We start from the raw sequence: 14,637 nt of genomic DNA, 5'->3' as shown, positions 1-14,637 counted from the left end.
CGCAGGGGCCCCATGTGCGCACGGGCCCCTGGCCCTGTGCCCATAATGCCCATTGGTTAATCCGGCCCTGCTTGTGGGGGGCATTTTTTCTCATTGAGTGCAATTCAACTTGATTACACTTATTTTTTTATAATTGTTTTTTGGGGGTTTTCACATTTAATGGATAGGACAGTAGAGAGTATTGACAGGAAAGTGTGGGGAGCAGTGAGTGGGTAAAGAACAGCATAGGACCTTAAGGTAGGAATCGAACTCAGGCCACCGTGGTACCAGAGTGCATGTGTCGACACACTTGCCATTGGCGCAAACAAACAATTTTTTTAAAAAGCATATTAATTAATCTAAAAAGTAAAACGAGTTACATTAAACAAAAACAAGTAACTCAAATATTACTTAATTTTTTACTCGTTACTTAGAAAAGTAATATTATTACGTAACTCGCATTACTTGTAATGTGTTAGCCCCAACGCTGGTCAAAGGTAACCAACACTGTTTGGTTATTAACAGTTTTGTTCTATGGAATGCAAAAAAATGTTTCAAAATGTATAGTTTTGCAAAATAATAAGTTAATTTTGGGTGAACAATTTTGTGTTTCTTTAGAAACCGAATTGAATGATACTCCAGACAGGGCTGACAAAACAAGAATACAACTGAAATAAAACCAGAAGCTCTGGTTTGCTTTGCAGACAGAACTTTATTTTTCATTCACTTTTATCATTCGTTTTTGCGATGGCATTTTATGCACAACTTTTTTGGGCTGCTAACTTCCTTCGCTACACATCACATACCAAACTTATACCATTTAAAATAGGAACCTGTCATTCCAATTTTAACATTTAACTCACATTTGCCAACCTCTCAGAGAAACTAGCATGAACTCTAAAACCTTTGTCTCAGTAGCAAAAATCAAACTTAAAAGTCGTAGCATTTGGTTTTAGGCCTCATTCTTAGCATTAACGGACTCTGTAAACAGCTGGAGTATTCCACCAATTCACCTCCATTTCCTCAACACAGGAGCAATATTAGCATCGAGGGACTTGCAACTACAGAGTAAGATGTAGTAAAACCCTAATATTTTATTCAATCTGAGAGAAAAGAAGCGCGAAAAGGAAGTGAACCAACTCCAGGCTGCTGTGGTATTTATGCAAATGCTTTTATGCATCAACTACCACCCAAAATAACGTATACCAAACATCCTCTGTGTGTCCTGCTTTAGCTTCGCCTGCCTGGATTAACGGTCATATTTCAATTCCGTCAGAGTCTCACAAACACAGTGTTTCAGGTCATGACTCCAATCAGTCCTTCATCGTTCGTCACGTTGCCCTCTGGACTGTCACAGGCTGCTATGATGCCCAGACCCAGCTCTGCCAGTTCATCCTGCATGCTAGTGCTTACCATCATTTTGGGCTCCAGTCGATTGCACAGCGTCCTGTAAGAAGGCAGAGGGTAGCCAAGTTCCCTGAGGTACTCGTATCCTTTAACCCCCACAGCGCAGCGGATCTTTCGGGCGGTCAGTAAAGTGTCATGTGACCACACGGCCCTCGAGAGCGCTTGGCTAATGTCAGGGCACGTATTTGGTCCTCAAACAGGAACACCTGCAACCCCTTTTCTATTTTACTCAGTTTGTAAAGACGTTTCTTCATCTCTTCCGCCTGTATACCAACAAAAACAAAAAGTCATAGTGGTTAGTTCTCAGTTCCACTTCTCATTTTAGCACATCTCTCTTAAAGTTTTCTCTTTAAGACCTAGGTTCTAGGTTGATATGGATAGGAACTATACTCTCATTACGACGAAATAATTAAGAAACTTTGTTGCTGTCACTGCAATGATATTTCACAGCGCTGTTATTGCACAATATCATTGCACTTACTGCAGCTACAGCAGCAAAGTTTCTTGATTATTATGCCAAAATGAGAGTGAGAGACAGTCGTCTTTGACCCGTGCAATGCAAGCTGTATGGGACGGGATCATCCGCATGTCTAGCAGGTATATAAGGTTTCCATACCATGCAGTTGACCAGCCATACATTAAAGCGCAAATTGCAGCGATCGCCGGTTTTCCCAGTGTAATCTACTGCACGCACATTGCTATAAAGGTGCCATTTGAAGACGAATTTGCATACGTGAATCGGAAACATTTCCATTCAGTAAATGTGAAAATAATATGAGATGCTCAAATGTAGTTGGGCAGCTGAAATGCCAGTGGCGCTGCCTTGATAAGAGCGGAGGGGTGCTGCTATACCGCCCTAACAAAGCGTTCCTCTAATACATCTGTGTCTCCCACATACACGGATACTACTCCAGACAGTAAAGTGTCCCCCACAATTGAGGCCACTCTCTCTTCAAAGGGTGTTAGTTCAGGATCCCCTGTTCCCCTGCCTGTTCGGTCCACACTTTGATGATGCGACACTATTCTCCTCTTAACCTGCACCATTACATCGGACCATTTCTTTTTTAATTCACTCACAGTGCGATGTTCAGACCCAACTGCGTTAACCGCGTCAGCTAAACTCTCTATTTTTTTTCTTTTGTTAATAATTCCAGAGGTCAAACTTGCAAACAACAGTTTTTCTCAAATCTACCTCTGATAGGAGCACCTCCAATTCACATTCTGTGAAGTTTCACCTCTTGCTTGCTTTTGTCATTGCTTTTTCATTTGGTTTCGCCAATGTGGAATCATTACCATATTTATACGGGGGAGGAGGCAGGGAGGGGTTTTGAGCTCGTGCACGTGCTCTCAGTGTTTCACGTTAATTTGGATGAACAAAGAGAATATGCGTTGGATTCCGCATACGCACCGTTCCATACATCTTTTTTTTTTGTTAAATTGCGTACGCAAATTTACAGCTTTGCCCGTACTCATTATTTTAGAATGAATTCAATGCAAGTCTTTGTACATGAGGCCCCAGGTCTCTCTGGAATAATAAACTCTGAAGTATCAGTTGAACTCTTCAAGGTTAATTAAAGGATTGATAAATAAATTAAAATCGAGTCTTTAGCTTTTTCAAACCGCTTTGTTTTTGCCAGTTGGAGATACTGGAGTAATGTGGATGCCAGGCATAAACTGTGACAAGGTTTCTCCATTTCAAAATAGAAATGCACAATTGTAAATGGTGCCTGAGACTGAAAACCATTGACTTTCACTACTGAGAACACTATTCTCAGTTTATATCTCACAATTCTGACTTGTGTCTAACATTCAGAAAAGAAAAGTGAGAAATAAACTGGAGTGTCTGCGTTCAGTTTATCATTTATCATCATTTCAGTTTCATTTATCTCACAACTCTAAAAGTTATCTGCCAATTCTGATGTTTTTTCCTAAAAATTACAACTGCTTTTTGCAATTTCGAGTTTATAGGCTCTCTGAGCTCTAACTTTATCTCCAGCAATGCTGAGATTCTCACATTTCTGACTTCTTTTTTCTTCAGAACTTTGAGATATACAAAATCATAAGATAAATAGTTAAGTGTAAAAAAAAAAAGGTGGAATTTTGAAATGACAACCCAAAACTTCAAGAAAGTCAGAACTGTGAGAAGTCACAATTAAGCATTTTTTAATTTTCAGTGGAAAAAAAACGACTTAAATAACATACAGTAATCTTAATTCACAAGCATCTAGTGACATACTTGGTCTGTTCTGGCAGTTTGTGTTTGTTTGAGGTAAACATGGCTATATATTTAATCAGTCACTCTAATGTGCGTAATTTATTATGATTGATAAGAATATATCATACCTCTCTCTGTAGTCTGACTGTGTGCTGTTGTTGCTGCTCCAGCTTGGTTTTATAATGCTGGCAGAGAGAGCAGGGTCGCTCCTCTTCTGCCCTCTGAACGCCATCTTCCTCTGAATCCACAGGGGGCTGCCGACGGGCATAACCATGATCCCCCATGTTCAGCTCCTTTTCCACTACAATGATTACAGAATATACAAAAAGTGACATTAAAAGGGATTGCTTACTGATTTTTTTTTATAATTATAGAGGGACTTCATTTGAAATTAAAGAATGAAGGAAAAGGTATGTTGAACGATCTCAATCCAAAATTAAGTTTGTTTTGAGTCCAGAGTTGTTTAAAGTTTCACAGAAAAAGCTAGAAACTATAGTTTGGAATAGCATGAAGATCATAAACTTGTATCTCAGGAGAAAAACACATATAAATGTAAAGTTTTATTTGAAAATGCAAAATATCTCTAAACAACACAAAGCTTTTGTTAGTGAGCACTGCATTTCTTTGGGAAACACAATCTTTTTGTCAGAGACAGCAGTCTTCCTGCAAAATTAGCATTTACTCTCAACAGCATTAAACTACAGTTTTTGTCCCAACTTATATTTTATCTCTAATATATACTAAATGCAATATTTTGCTCATTTAAATAATACTTTTGCAAAAGAGTCCGAATGTTTTAAGCAAACATTTCTCTAAAAAGTATCATACTTGGAGAATGCAAAAGTGTAGCAAACAAATGCAAATGATCTTGGTGAATGCAATTCATCCACAAGAGAACACCAAATAGAGGAAATGTCAAGTTTTGGAGGCTCATGCAATATATCTTGGGGAAATTCAGTACTTTTGTGAGAGAGCATGCGAGCCAATTAAGTATTTGTTGGGGAAACACAATAGTTTGTGTTAGAGATAAGCAAATGCAAAGATCCTGCAAATGGTTTCTAAAATAAAAGCAAAACGTATTGGGGAAATGCACAACTTGTGAGAGAACACAATAACGAGAGAACCGTTTAATGAGAAAATCGAAAAAGTTTGCGAGCAAATAGTTTCTAAAATAAACTGTCATGCCTTTTTGATTAAATGCAAAAGTTTTGCAAGCCAACACAAACTAACTTAGGAAAAGCTTAGTAAAAATATACTGCATTTCTTAGAGAAATGTATTACTTGCATTATGCAAAGGAGAATGCAAAAGCCTTGCAATCAAAGAGACATCAGAAACAGTACTTTTGGAAGAGAATGCTAATGTTTTATGAGCAAATACAATATGTTTATTGGGGAAATTAAATAGGGGATCAATACCAGTTTCAAGGGAATAGTTTCCTTAAGAAATGCTTTTTTTTGTTAGAGAACGCATACGTTTTGTAAGCAGATTACAACGTTTTTGTGAAAGTTTAGGGAGAAAATGCAATATTTTCACGAGCAAACACAAACGGAGGCCTATGTTAGGAGTTTCAACAGTCTTGCAGAAGAACATAAAACTTTGATAAACAAATGCAAAGTTTCCCAGGGAACGCACATATTTTAAAAGAACCTTATACCTCTGTGACCAAACTATAATGTTACCTCTAATCTCATATGTCCTCTTAGAGACTCAGCATTGATAAATTTACCTGGCTCATTTTTGACAGGTAATACTGCTTGAGGGGTGACAGGAGAGGGAGGGTCTGGCACATTGAACAGCGTCGGGATTGCGTTGGGTTTGAGTTTCCTTCCCCCTGCTGGTGATCTGGCGATCTCCTCAAACTGGCTTTCCTCAAAGTGGTCCTGCAAGTCATGGAAATGAAACTTTGTGACTAATATACACGATTACAAAAGGGGACGTCTGAAGGCACATCTGTTTTCTTATGCAGAGTATTAAATGCGCACGCGTTTCACTTGCCTGGCACAGTCTGGAGCAGGGAGTCGGTACAAAATCACGCCGACAGTTTACGAGCCACTTTCTCATGCGCACCGGGTCTTTCGGAAAGCGAAAAAGCTGCTTTCCAATAGTTGTAGAGTTCGAGCAGTTTGGAGCGGAGCATCCACCCATTTTTATTTACATTCGCCAAGTGTTTAACTTCACATCTGGGCAAAACAACGATGATAAGTAGCGGTCTGCTAGCAGAGGACTTAGCAGGTGTATTATAAAAACCCTTTAGACTTCAGAACAACAGACAGCAGTAGTTTTAGCAGACGTAAACAATGAGTTTACGGGCGGTCTCTTTAATTGATTCAGTTTAAAATGCGAATCTGGAAGACGAATATGTTTTACTAGTAAGTGAAATGCAGAGTTTGTTTGAGCCAAAATGGCGCCGATAACTTCGGCAAGAGACGTGATGACGTATTACGTGAGAGACGACTCTAACTTTGCCTGTGTGGAAATGCTGCGTTACATTCGTGCTGTTTAATTTTCATCGACGAAAAACAACCGTTTAAAATTGGTTTTACGATTTCACTACCGTTACACCATAAGTGGAACAACCGCATTTGTTATTGTATTTAGGAAGTAACGTTAATAAAGATAAAAAACAAAAACAACAATTATAATTAATGTTAATAAACAACGTAAAACGTGCATAAACGTTTTACATTTCAAATTTTACAGGTATTCACATCAGTATTACAAAGATAATGTTACTTGTGCCATTTCAAATAGACTAATGTTACTTTTTTGTTCAGATGAGATTTGAGTTTCGTAAACAAAAAAGGCTCCAAATGCAATATTACTAACGTTACTGCTGCTATCAATAAAATAAATAAAATTAGTTGTCACATAAGCTATGCGTAAAAAGTCAGACTGAAGTAGTATTACAGTTCATTATTTTTATAACTACACCTATTATATTTGCGTTGTGTTTTTGTGTTAAAAGCTAAAGCGATCTACAGTTTATTTGTCTCCAAACGTCATTCATTGCACTCCATTCCAGTGGGTGGCGATAACAAACGTTATGAAGCTGCCATTAAACCTAGAAGAACCTCTAACCGGAAAGAAAACACACACTCACATGTTTCATAGACGATTGATAGAAGCGTGAGGGGTGCAGTGAACAAATACATTTGACATTTAAAGTAGTAATTAAATGAACAGTCTGTAAAACGCGCGAAGTAGAGAGTTTGGACATGTAGCTAACGCATATTCGGTTATGGTATTATTTGCTTACCGAAATGATATTTTCGGTAAGCCTACAATATCTGCATTGACAGGATCATCTTTTTGTTTTACACAATATCAGTGACGTAGACCCACATTTGTGACGTAACAAGCAAAAAAAAAAAAATCTCCGTTTAGCAAATGCGTGATTTCTGTTAGTTTTGTCCGGTAGAAATAATGTCGTCCTCAATGATAGTGCCAGTGATTGACGTGCAGGGAAACAATTTTAAGGAGTTGTGGGCTGCGATGGTGATAGCCATTAAAACGTCTTCATTCATCGCTATTGATACGGTGAGTAAAACAACACTATCATTTCAAAAAGTCAACCGGACGATAAATACTGTAATTGAACAATGTGATAAATGTAATGTTATATGTCTTTTAGGAACTGAGTGGTCTTGGTTCAAGGAAAGCTCTTCTAGCTGAGTAAGTTGTGTGATTAAAATAACTTTATTTAGCATTCTAAAAGACTGAACAAGTTTGTCTGCCGTTTTTATATATAAATTAAGGCCTCAATCATGTCTTAAGATATTCATTTTGTCAATAGAATTAAATGTTGCAAAAATGAATATTTTCCTCAGTATTTTATTTTGCAATAACATATCTTAAGAGCTTTAAAAGAACATTTATTAGAGATGTGAAATGAAGAATGTTGTATTTATGCGTAAAACGAGCATATCTGTCATTGAATTACAGTTCAGTTTAAATTTGTAAATATTTCTCATTTTAATCAAGACATTTTTTTATCAGTTTCATATATATATACATATTTTGTGCTTATTATAATAGTTGTACTATAGTTTGCAAATGCATCTTGATCTACAATAGGAATATATACTGGGAAACAAGAGAGAACCTATGTTCTCCCTACATATTTACTTTTTAAAATGTATTTGGATAATGTAGTAAAAAATTGTGTTTCCTTTAAATTATTCATTACATTTGCATTACTTGGTCTTAAATTTACCCTTTTCTCTCTTTAAAGGTCGATTGAAGACAGGTATAAAGCCATATCGCATGCTGCCCGCACCCGATCTGTTCTTTCATTAGGGTTTGCCTGTTATAAAGAGCTTGAAAACAAAGTAAGAATGTCTAATTAACAGTCAGTTTTTGTCTGAATATATAAACTGACTTTGCGCTAATTCTATTTGTGTCATATTTCTAGGCAGAGACCACTTACCTGGTCCAGGTTTACAATCTCACCTTGCTTTGCTCAGAGGAATACATCATTGAGCCTCAGTCAGTGCAGTTCCTTGTGCAACATGGATTTGACTTCAACAAACAATATGCTGGAGGCATACCTTATTATAAGGGGAACGATAAAGTATGTATGACTGAATGCTTAAGGATCCGTTTACTTTCATAATATTTTCCTGACAATTGACTCACCTCCTTGTCATCCAAAATGTAAACTTTGCTTTCTTCAGTCAAAAATGTTAATTCAGTTAAAAAAAGAGTTAATTCACCCAAAAAATAAAACTTTTGTTTTTAATGACTCGCCCTCATGTCGTTCCAATCTTCTGAGACTTTTTTTCATATTCAGTACACAAATGAGGATATTTTAGATGAAATCCAAGAGCTCTCTCTTCCAACATAGACAACAACAGCCCTGAGATGTTTAAACTGAAGAAAAGGAACAAAAAATAGTCAAAATATTCCAAGTGACTTCGGTGTATTAACCGTAATCATACAAATTACATGCATGTTCATTACGGCCAGTACAATGTAGAGAGTCAGCAGCTTGACACACAGGTATCATATTGCCTGTGGTAAATGCACACCCTGAATTGATAGATAGGTAAACATGGTAATTTTTCAGACAAAGGTGTTCTTGGAGTAATTAGTAACAGAATTTTAATTTTTGGATGAACTAACACTTTAAGATTTAAATTAAATATGCAGAATATTTCTCCATATAGTGGAGCACTAGTACAGCAGAGGAATAAGTCTTATCTAGTAAAACAAGCCGCCATTTTCTTAAAAATGACAGTTTACGGCTGCACAATATCAAAAAAATCTGATATTGTGATATTTTATTTTTCTAAGATTAATATTGTGATATAAATAGAGTTTCTCAATATGGATTTCTGGGAAGTCAAAGTATTCAGGTACAGAAATCTGAGATGAAATAAGGCAAAATTAATAATTTCATTCTGTTAAAAGAGGCAAAATCTGCTAGTGGGGTAAGTGAAATAATCGTATTCTCGCTTTGAAATGAAGATATTTAGACTAAAAACAAGACAAAAATTTTAAGTAAGAAAAACATTTTTTGTTGTTGCTTAACTTGCAGAAATTCTGTATAAATACAGCGATTAAATACAACTCTGTAGCTCCTGGTTAACTATAATCCAGACTTAACATTGCATATCTTTGCGATGTGTCTATTGCAGATGAGCACATTGCAATATTGATGCTGAAAAGATATTGTGCAGCCCTGTTTCTCTACATTATGGACAAACTTTTGTACCTCAACTATAATCATAACTGGACATCGCACATGCAACAATTGCAAATGTGCACATTGCGAAATGATAATGATATATTGTGCAGCCCTATTACAGTTTGTTTGCTCTTATTCATCAGCTGGTATCATTTAGAGCACCTTGAAGCTTTGAAACTTGCACCATAGATCTCTATATATGATTTAAATATAGAAATTATATTAAAATGAAATCTATCTATCTATCTATCTATCTATCTATCTATCTATCTATCTATCTATCTATCTATCTATCTATCTATATATATATATATATCTATATATATATATATATATATATATATATATATAAATAATATGTAAAAAGTTTCTTAAACAGATAGTTCACCCATGAAAATTATCTTATTGTTTACTGTCCGTCCACTTGTATCAAACCTGTTTAATTACCTTTTTTTGAATACAGACAAAATATATATTAAAGAATGTTGGACACCTGTAGTCATCGACTTTCATAGTATGTTTTGGTCTTACAATGAATGTGAATGTCAGCTGGCCTCCAACATTCTTAAAAGTATCTTTTTTTTGTTTAGGAGAAGAAAGAAATTCATAAAAGTAATAAATTGCGATGACTTTTATTTTTGGGGGTTTAAACTGTTTGATTTAATTTCTTCTCAATTAATGAAATAAATAGATCACCACCATTGGTTAAACAATCAGGTGAGTAAATTATCAGGAAGTTTCCATTCTGGAAGTGAAGGAATCATTTAATAAAACATTTAATCAAAATGATTCTTGACTTAATTACCTGCGTTTTGTGCTTCTATTAGGGAGGTGATGCCCATGGGGTGAACATACGGTCATTATTTGTAGAACTTCTCAGAGCCAACAAGCCCCTGGTGCTCCATAACGGACTGATAGACCTGGTTTTCTTGTACCAGTGTTTCTATGCCCATCTGCCTGATCGTCTGGGCACCTTTACTGCCAATCTCTCCCAGATGTTTCCCTCAGGAATCTACGACACAAAGTATGCAACAGAGTATGAGCTGAGGTTTACCGCCTCCTACTTGGAGTATGCCTATAAGAAGTGGTATGTGGAATCTCAATATCAGTAACTCAGAATTACGATGAAAGTATGTGAGTTACTAAGGCATCTTCTCTGTCCTTCACAGTAAGCTGGAAAATAGCAGAGCAGTTGAAGCAGAAGGCAGTGGGAGTCACGTGTTCGTGGAGTTTTGTAAATACACAGGCAACATGGAGACCTACATAGACTACAGGCCTTGCTTGGACAGCCAGAGTCAGGATGATGGAGCCCTCAACATATGTGTTCAGTTCTCTGTGAGTTGCTCAAATCCTTGGGTTGCACTATTCACACAGTTTTCCATTAAACTACATTATATTTGTCTCAAATTGTTACATTGTTAATCATAACTTCACCCTAGTTTGATATTTGTTACCCCTAATAAATTTAACCCTAACCTGACCATTTGAACTTTCAATTCAGACAAAAAAAAGCAGCAAAACTGCTTTGATATATCAATCTAACATAATAAATTGATTTCTTAAAGTTCAGCTCTGAAATCAAAGGATTTTTATATGTTGAGGTAGAAAACCGTTTAATTGTAATAATATTTTTAACATTTTACTGTATAAAAATCTTCTGGGATTTTCATGCACAAGCGTCTCTAGGGTTTACAGAGAATGTTCCAAAAATATCCAGTGAGTGGCAGTTCTGTGTGTGCAAATGCCTTGTTGATGTCAGAGGAGAATGGCCAGACTGGTTCGAGCTGATAGAAAGGCAACAGTAACTCAAATAACCACTCGTTACAACAGAGGAATGCAGAAGAGCATCTCTGAATGCACAACATATCCAACCGTGAGGCGGATGGGCTGCAGCAGCAGAAGATCACACCGGGTGCCGCTCCTGTCAGCTAAGAACAGGAAACTGAGGCTACAATTCGCACAGGCTTACCAAAATTGGACAATAGAAGATTGGAAAAACGTTGCCTGGTCTGATGAGTCTTGATTTCTGCTGCAACATTCAGATGGTAGGGTCAGAATTTGGCATCAACAGTATGAAAGCATGAATCCATCCTGCCTTGTATCAACGGTTCATGCTGCTGGTGGTGGTGTAATGGTGTGGGGAATATTTTTTTGGCACACTTTGAGCCCATTAGTACCAATTGAGCATTGTGTCAACGCCACAGCCTACCTGAGTATAGTTGCTGACCATGTCCATCCCTTTATGACCACAGTGTACCCATCTTCTGATGGCTACTTCCAGCAGGATGACGCGCCATGTCATAAAGCGCAAATCATCTCAGACTGGTTTCTTAAACATGACAAGGTGTTCATTGTAGTCAAATGGCCTCCGCAGTCACCAGATCCCAATCCAATAGAGCACCTTTGGGATGTGGTGGAACGGGAGATTGACATCATGGATGTGCAGGCAAAAGATTTGCTGCAACTGCATGATGCTATCATGTCAATATGGACCAATATCTCTGAAGAATATTTCCAGTACCTTGTTGAATCGATGCCATGAAGGATTAAGGTAGTTCTAAAGGCAAAAGGGGGTCCAACCTGGTACTAGTAAGGTGTACCTAATATAGTGGCCGGTGAGTTTATGTTTAAGTTCAAAAGCTGCAAATTATCAGAATTTTATGGAACTTATACCTATTATTAGGGCCAGACAGAGTCTTTGGACATTTTGTGATATTTCTGCGAATAATTTGTTACATTTGTTAAAAATCTGCGGATTCATGCGGAATGATTTTAGGAGTATATTTAAAAACTTAAATAACTAAATAACTAAAAACTTAATATATGAAATAAAGAAATACCTATTAACTTTTTATTTAATGTTTACTATGCAAATCCAATTAAAATTGGTAAACAAAAGCAAGTCTCATATAATATATTTACTAAAAGACAGAAAATTGTATTGTAAATAAATCACATGAATATTTTCATATTAGTCAATATTATAACTGAAATTCATTTAAAAACTGAGTAACTATAAACTTACACACATTTACACAAGTAAATAAACAGAATTAATGATGTGCTAAAAATCGCGCGTGCACAGATTCTGTGTGGGCCTACTTATTAGAAATATTTACATTAATGTGAAAACCTGATTATGTTTCTGCGATTTTTCCATCTTTTCTCTCTGTACCTTTTTCCACACTACCTTAATTCTCATGCTAAACAAAGAAAATAAAACTCACTTGCTATTAAAAACAAATGGGTACATACATAAACTAAGTATTTTAATGAAGATGCATAGTCCGGTTAGTGAAACCAGCAATACCTGCCTAATGTCCTCAATGTTTGGCTAGAGAAGCTTGTTACTCCTGTATCCAACATGTCGATTATTAAAACTGATGGATATCAGAGTGAGCTTGATAGGAGATGAACAGTGATGCTCACAACACAATGATGTAGCATATCCATGTTTAATAAAAGTGATAAGAGGTCTTTAACTAACACACTCCTGGTTTTATTACTTACACTCACAGTTCACCCCAAAAATGTATATTTGCTCACTATTTACTCACCCTCAATTGGTTCCAAACCTTTATGAGTCTCTTTCTTCTAATATTCCACAAAATATATAGAAAATATTTTGGAAATTGATTGACTTTGACATCCATAGTAGGAAAAACAAATAATATGGCGAGTCAATGGTTACAGGTTTCCTGCATTGTTCAAAATGTTCTCCTTTGTGTTCGGTAGAAGCAAGCAAGCTCAAAAGGTAGTAAACGGTGACAGAATTGTCAATTTTGGGTGAACAATCCCTTTAAGTCAATAAGGATGCTATACTACAAAATGTTGTGAATGACTCTTGATTATGTTCTACTGCTAGGCTTATGGATGGTGTCCTAATGGCTCCCAGTGCCCCATGTCCCACAACACGGACCTTATAATCCAGCAAGACGAGAAGACCAGAGAAGACAAGAGGAAGAAGAGGAAGCGCAAGAACAAAAAGAAAGGCTCTCAGGGACCTCCAGAAACATGCAGTTCCCCGCAGGGCAAAAGAACACACTTTGAAGAAGCCGAGCTGGACCAGGCTGTGCCCACATCTGAACATCAAGAGAAGACGCTGAATGCTGAGCCAACACACGAACCTGGAAAAACAGACAGCAACAATGGAGATGAGCAATCCCAGCCAGAAGCATCTACTACAGAAGCTCAAGAGAAACCAAAGGAGAAGAAAGCGGAAGCAGGTACTCACAGAGCAGGGTTCGACGCTTTCATGACTGGGTATATTTTTGCATATGCCAGAAATCTGATGAAAAACAAAGAAGAATCCAGCAGCACTCCTGTCATTTCTACATGTCTAAATAAGCTGTTTCTTAGCGGCAAGTCCGTTCCTCTGCATGTGGCCAAAAGCACCTTTTCCAAATCTTCACAGGCTCATATGCACAAGATGGCTTATGTCTGGGGGAAAAGCATTGATAAAAACATGGAGGAAAATGCATAGAATCTTTTCATTTTGTGTACATTTTTTGGACAAATAAAATGAACTTTTTGACAACATTTTGTTTCTAATTTAATGTGAATTTGGATGAAAACATCAGTGTGATGGAAAAAAAATCTGAATTGAAAAGGTTTTACAAAAATATTGAAAACATTCAGTACAGCTTTTGGTGTCTTTTAGGGGCACTAATATTTTCAAAGGCTAGTAATGTTTAATCAATATCAACAAACATATATATTAATTGTCAAGCCCCTGGTAAATTATGAAAAATGAAGTAAGATAAGCAAAGTCCCTTTAAGGGCAAGTCACTTCACTCGGCGGCCATCTTTGAAACACCTTAGGGCATTCTGTCTGAATGGGGAAACATCAAATTCTCCAAAACTGCTTGCCAAGCTTACCGTTGAATTTCATATTAGGATTCACCAATAATATTAAACAACAACTGTCCCTTTAGTTTCATTTCTAAACATCCAAATCACACACAATCTGCAGAAACTCACGTCTGGTCCAAGCTCCTCCTCGGAATATCGTCAGTCTATAGCGACCGATGATTGGTTCCTGTACTAAAAGACGTGTTTATTCGCCATATAGTGATCGATGATTGGCTCCTGTACTAAAAGACGGGTTTATTCGCTATATAGTGATCAATGATTGGCTCCTGTACTAGTAGGCGGGGCTTTATTCATCATAATGACCGTTATACTTTTCCCCACTCAAAAAGATACGACTGACATGTCTTGTTGAACCCAGTATAGCATTTTACTTTAATTAAGAATGACCTAAAGTTAAATAGTTCAAGCGAGAAAATGTGTTAGACAATATATTTATCTATTAAGAGTCATTAAAAAGCAAGGTTGATATTTTATCTC

The 14,637-nt window shown here is 36.8% G+C and overlaps 1 protein-coding gene, 1 long non-coding RNA gene and 1 pseudogene across 2 annotated transcripts; 1 reads left to right on the top strand and 2 right to left on the bottom strand.

Annotated features, from left to right (window-relative positions):
- Positions 1–688: 688 nt before the first annotated feature.
- Positions 689–6,245, bottom strand: LOC130244124 (52 kDa repressor of the inhibitor of the protein kinase-like; annotated as a pseudogene).
- A 250-nt stretch (positions 6,246–6,495) lies between these two features.
- Positions 6,496–13,827, top strand: toe1 (target of EGR1, exonuclease). The gene is made up of 7 exons (XM_056476402.1): positions 6,496–7,139; positions 7,234–7,274; positions 7,834–7,930; positions 8,014–8,172; positions 10,116–10,375; positions 10,458–10,623; positions 13,154–13,827. The coding sequence occupies exons 1-7, from the start codon at positions 7,026–7,028 to the stop codon at positions 13,769–13,771; spliced, it is 1,455 nt and encodes a 484-aa protein (XP_056332377.1). The 5' UTR covers positions 6,496–7,025; the 3' UTR covers positions 13,772–13,827.
- On the bottom strand, positions 7,796–10,177 carry LOC130244135 (uncharacterized). The gene is made up of 3 exons (XR_008839205.1): positions 10,094–10,177; positions 8,238–8,471; positions 7,796–8,149 (listed from the first exon to the last, which is right to left on the bottom strand). It is a non-coding gene; the product is annotated as an uncharacterized LOC130244135 (long non-coding RNA).
- Positions 13,828–14,637: the final 810 nt, after the last annotated feature.

This window comes from Danio aesculapii, chromosome 2 (assembly GCF_903798145.1).
Source record: "Danio aesculapii chromosome 2, fDanAes4.1, whole genome shotgun sequence".
Classification (NCBI taxonomy): domain Eukaryota; kingdom Metazoa; phylum Chordata; class Actinopteri; order Cypriniformes; family Danionidae; genus Danio; species Danio aesculapii.
The sequence above is the reverse complement of the archived record's forward strand: the minus strand, read 5'-3'. Positions and strand labels throughout refer to the sequence as shown.

Bases quoted from the DNA above. Each gene is read 5' to 3' on its own strand.
- toe1 (XM_056476402.1), top strand. From the start codon at position 7,026: ATGTCGTCCTCAATGATAGTGCCAGTGATTGACGTGCAGGGAAACAAT. The intron at 7,140-7,233 runs GTGAGTAAAACA...TATGTCTTTTAG, and splicing joins CATTCATCGCTATTGATACG to GAACTGAGTGGTCTTGGTTC. The intron at 10,376-10,457 runs GTATGTGGAATC...TGTCCTTCACAG, and splicing joins GAGTATGCCTATAAGAAGTG to TAAGCTGGAAAATAGCAGAG.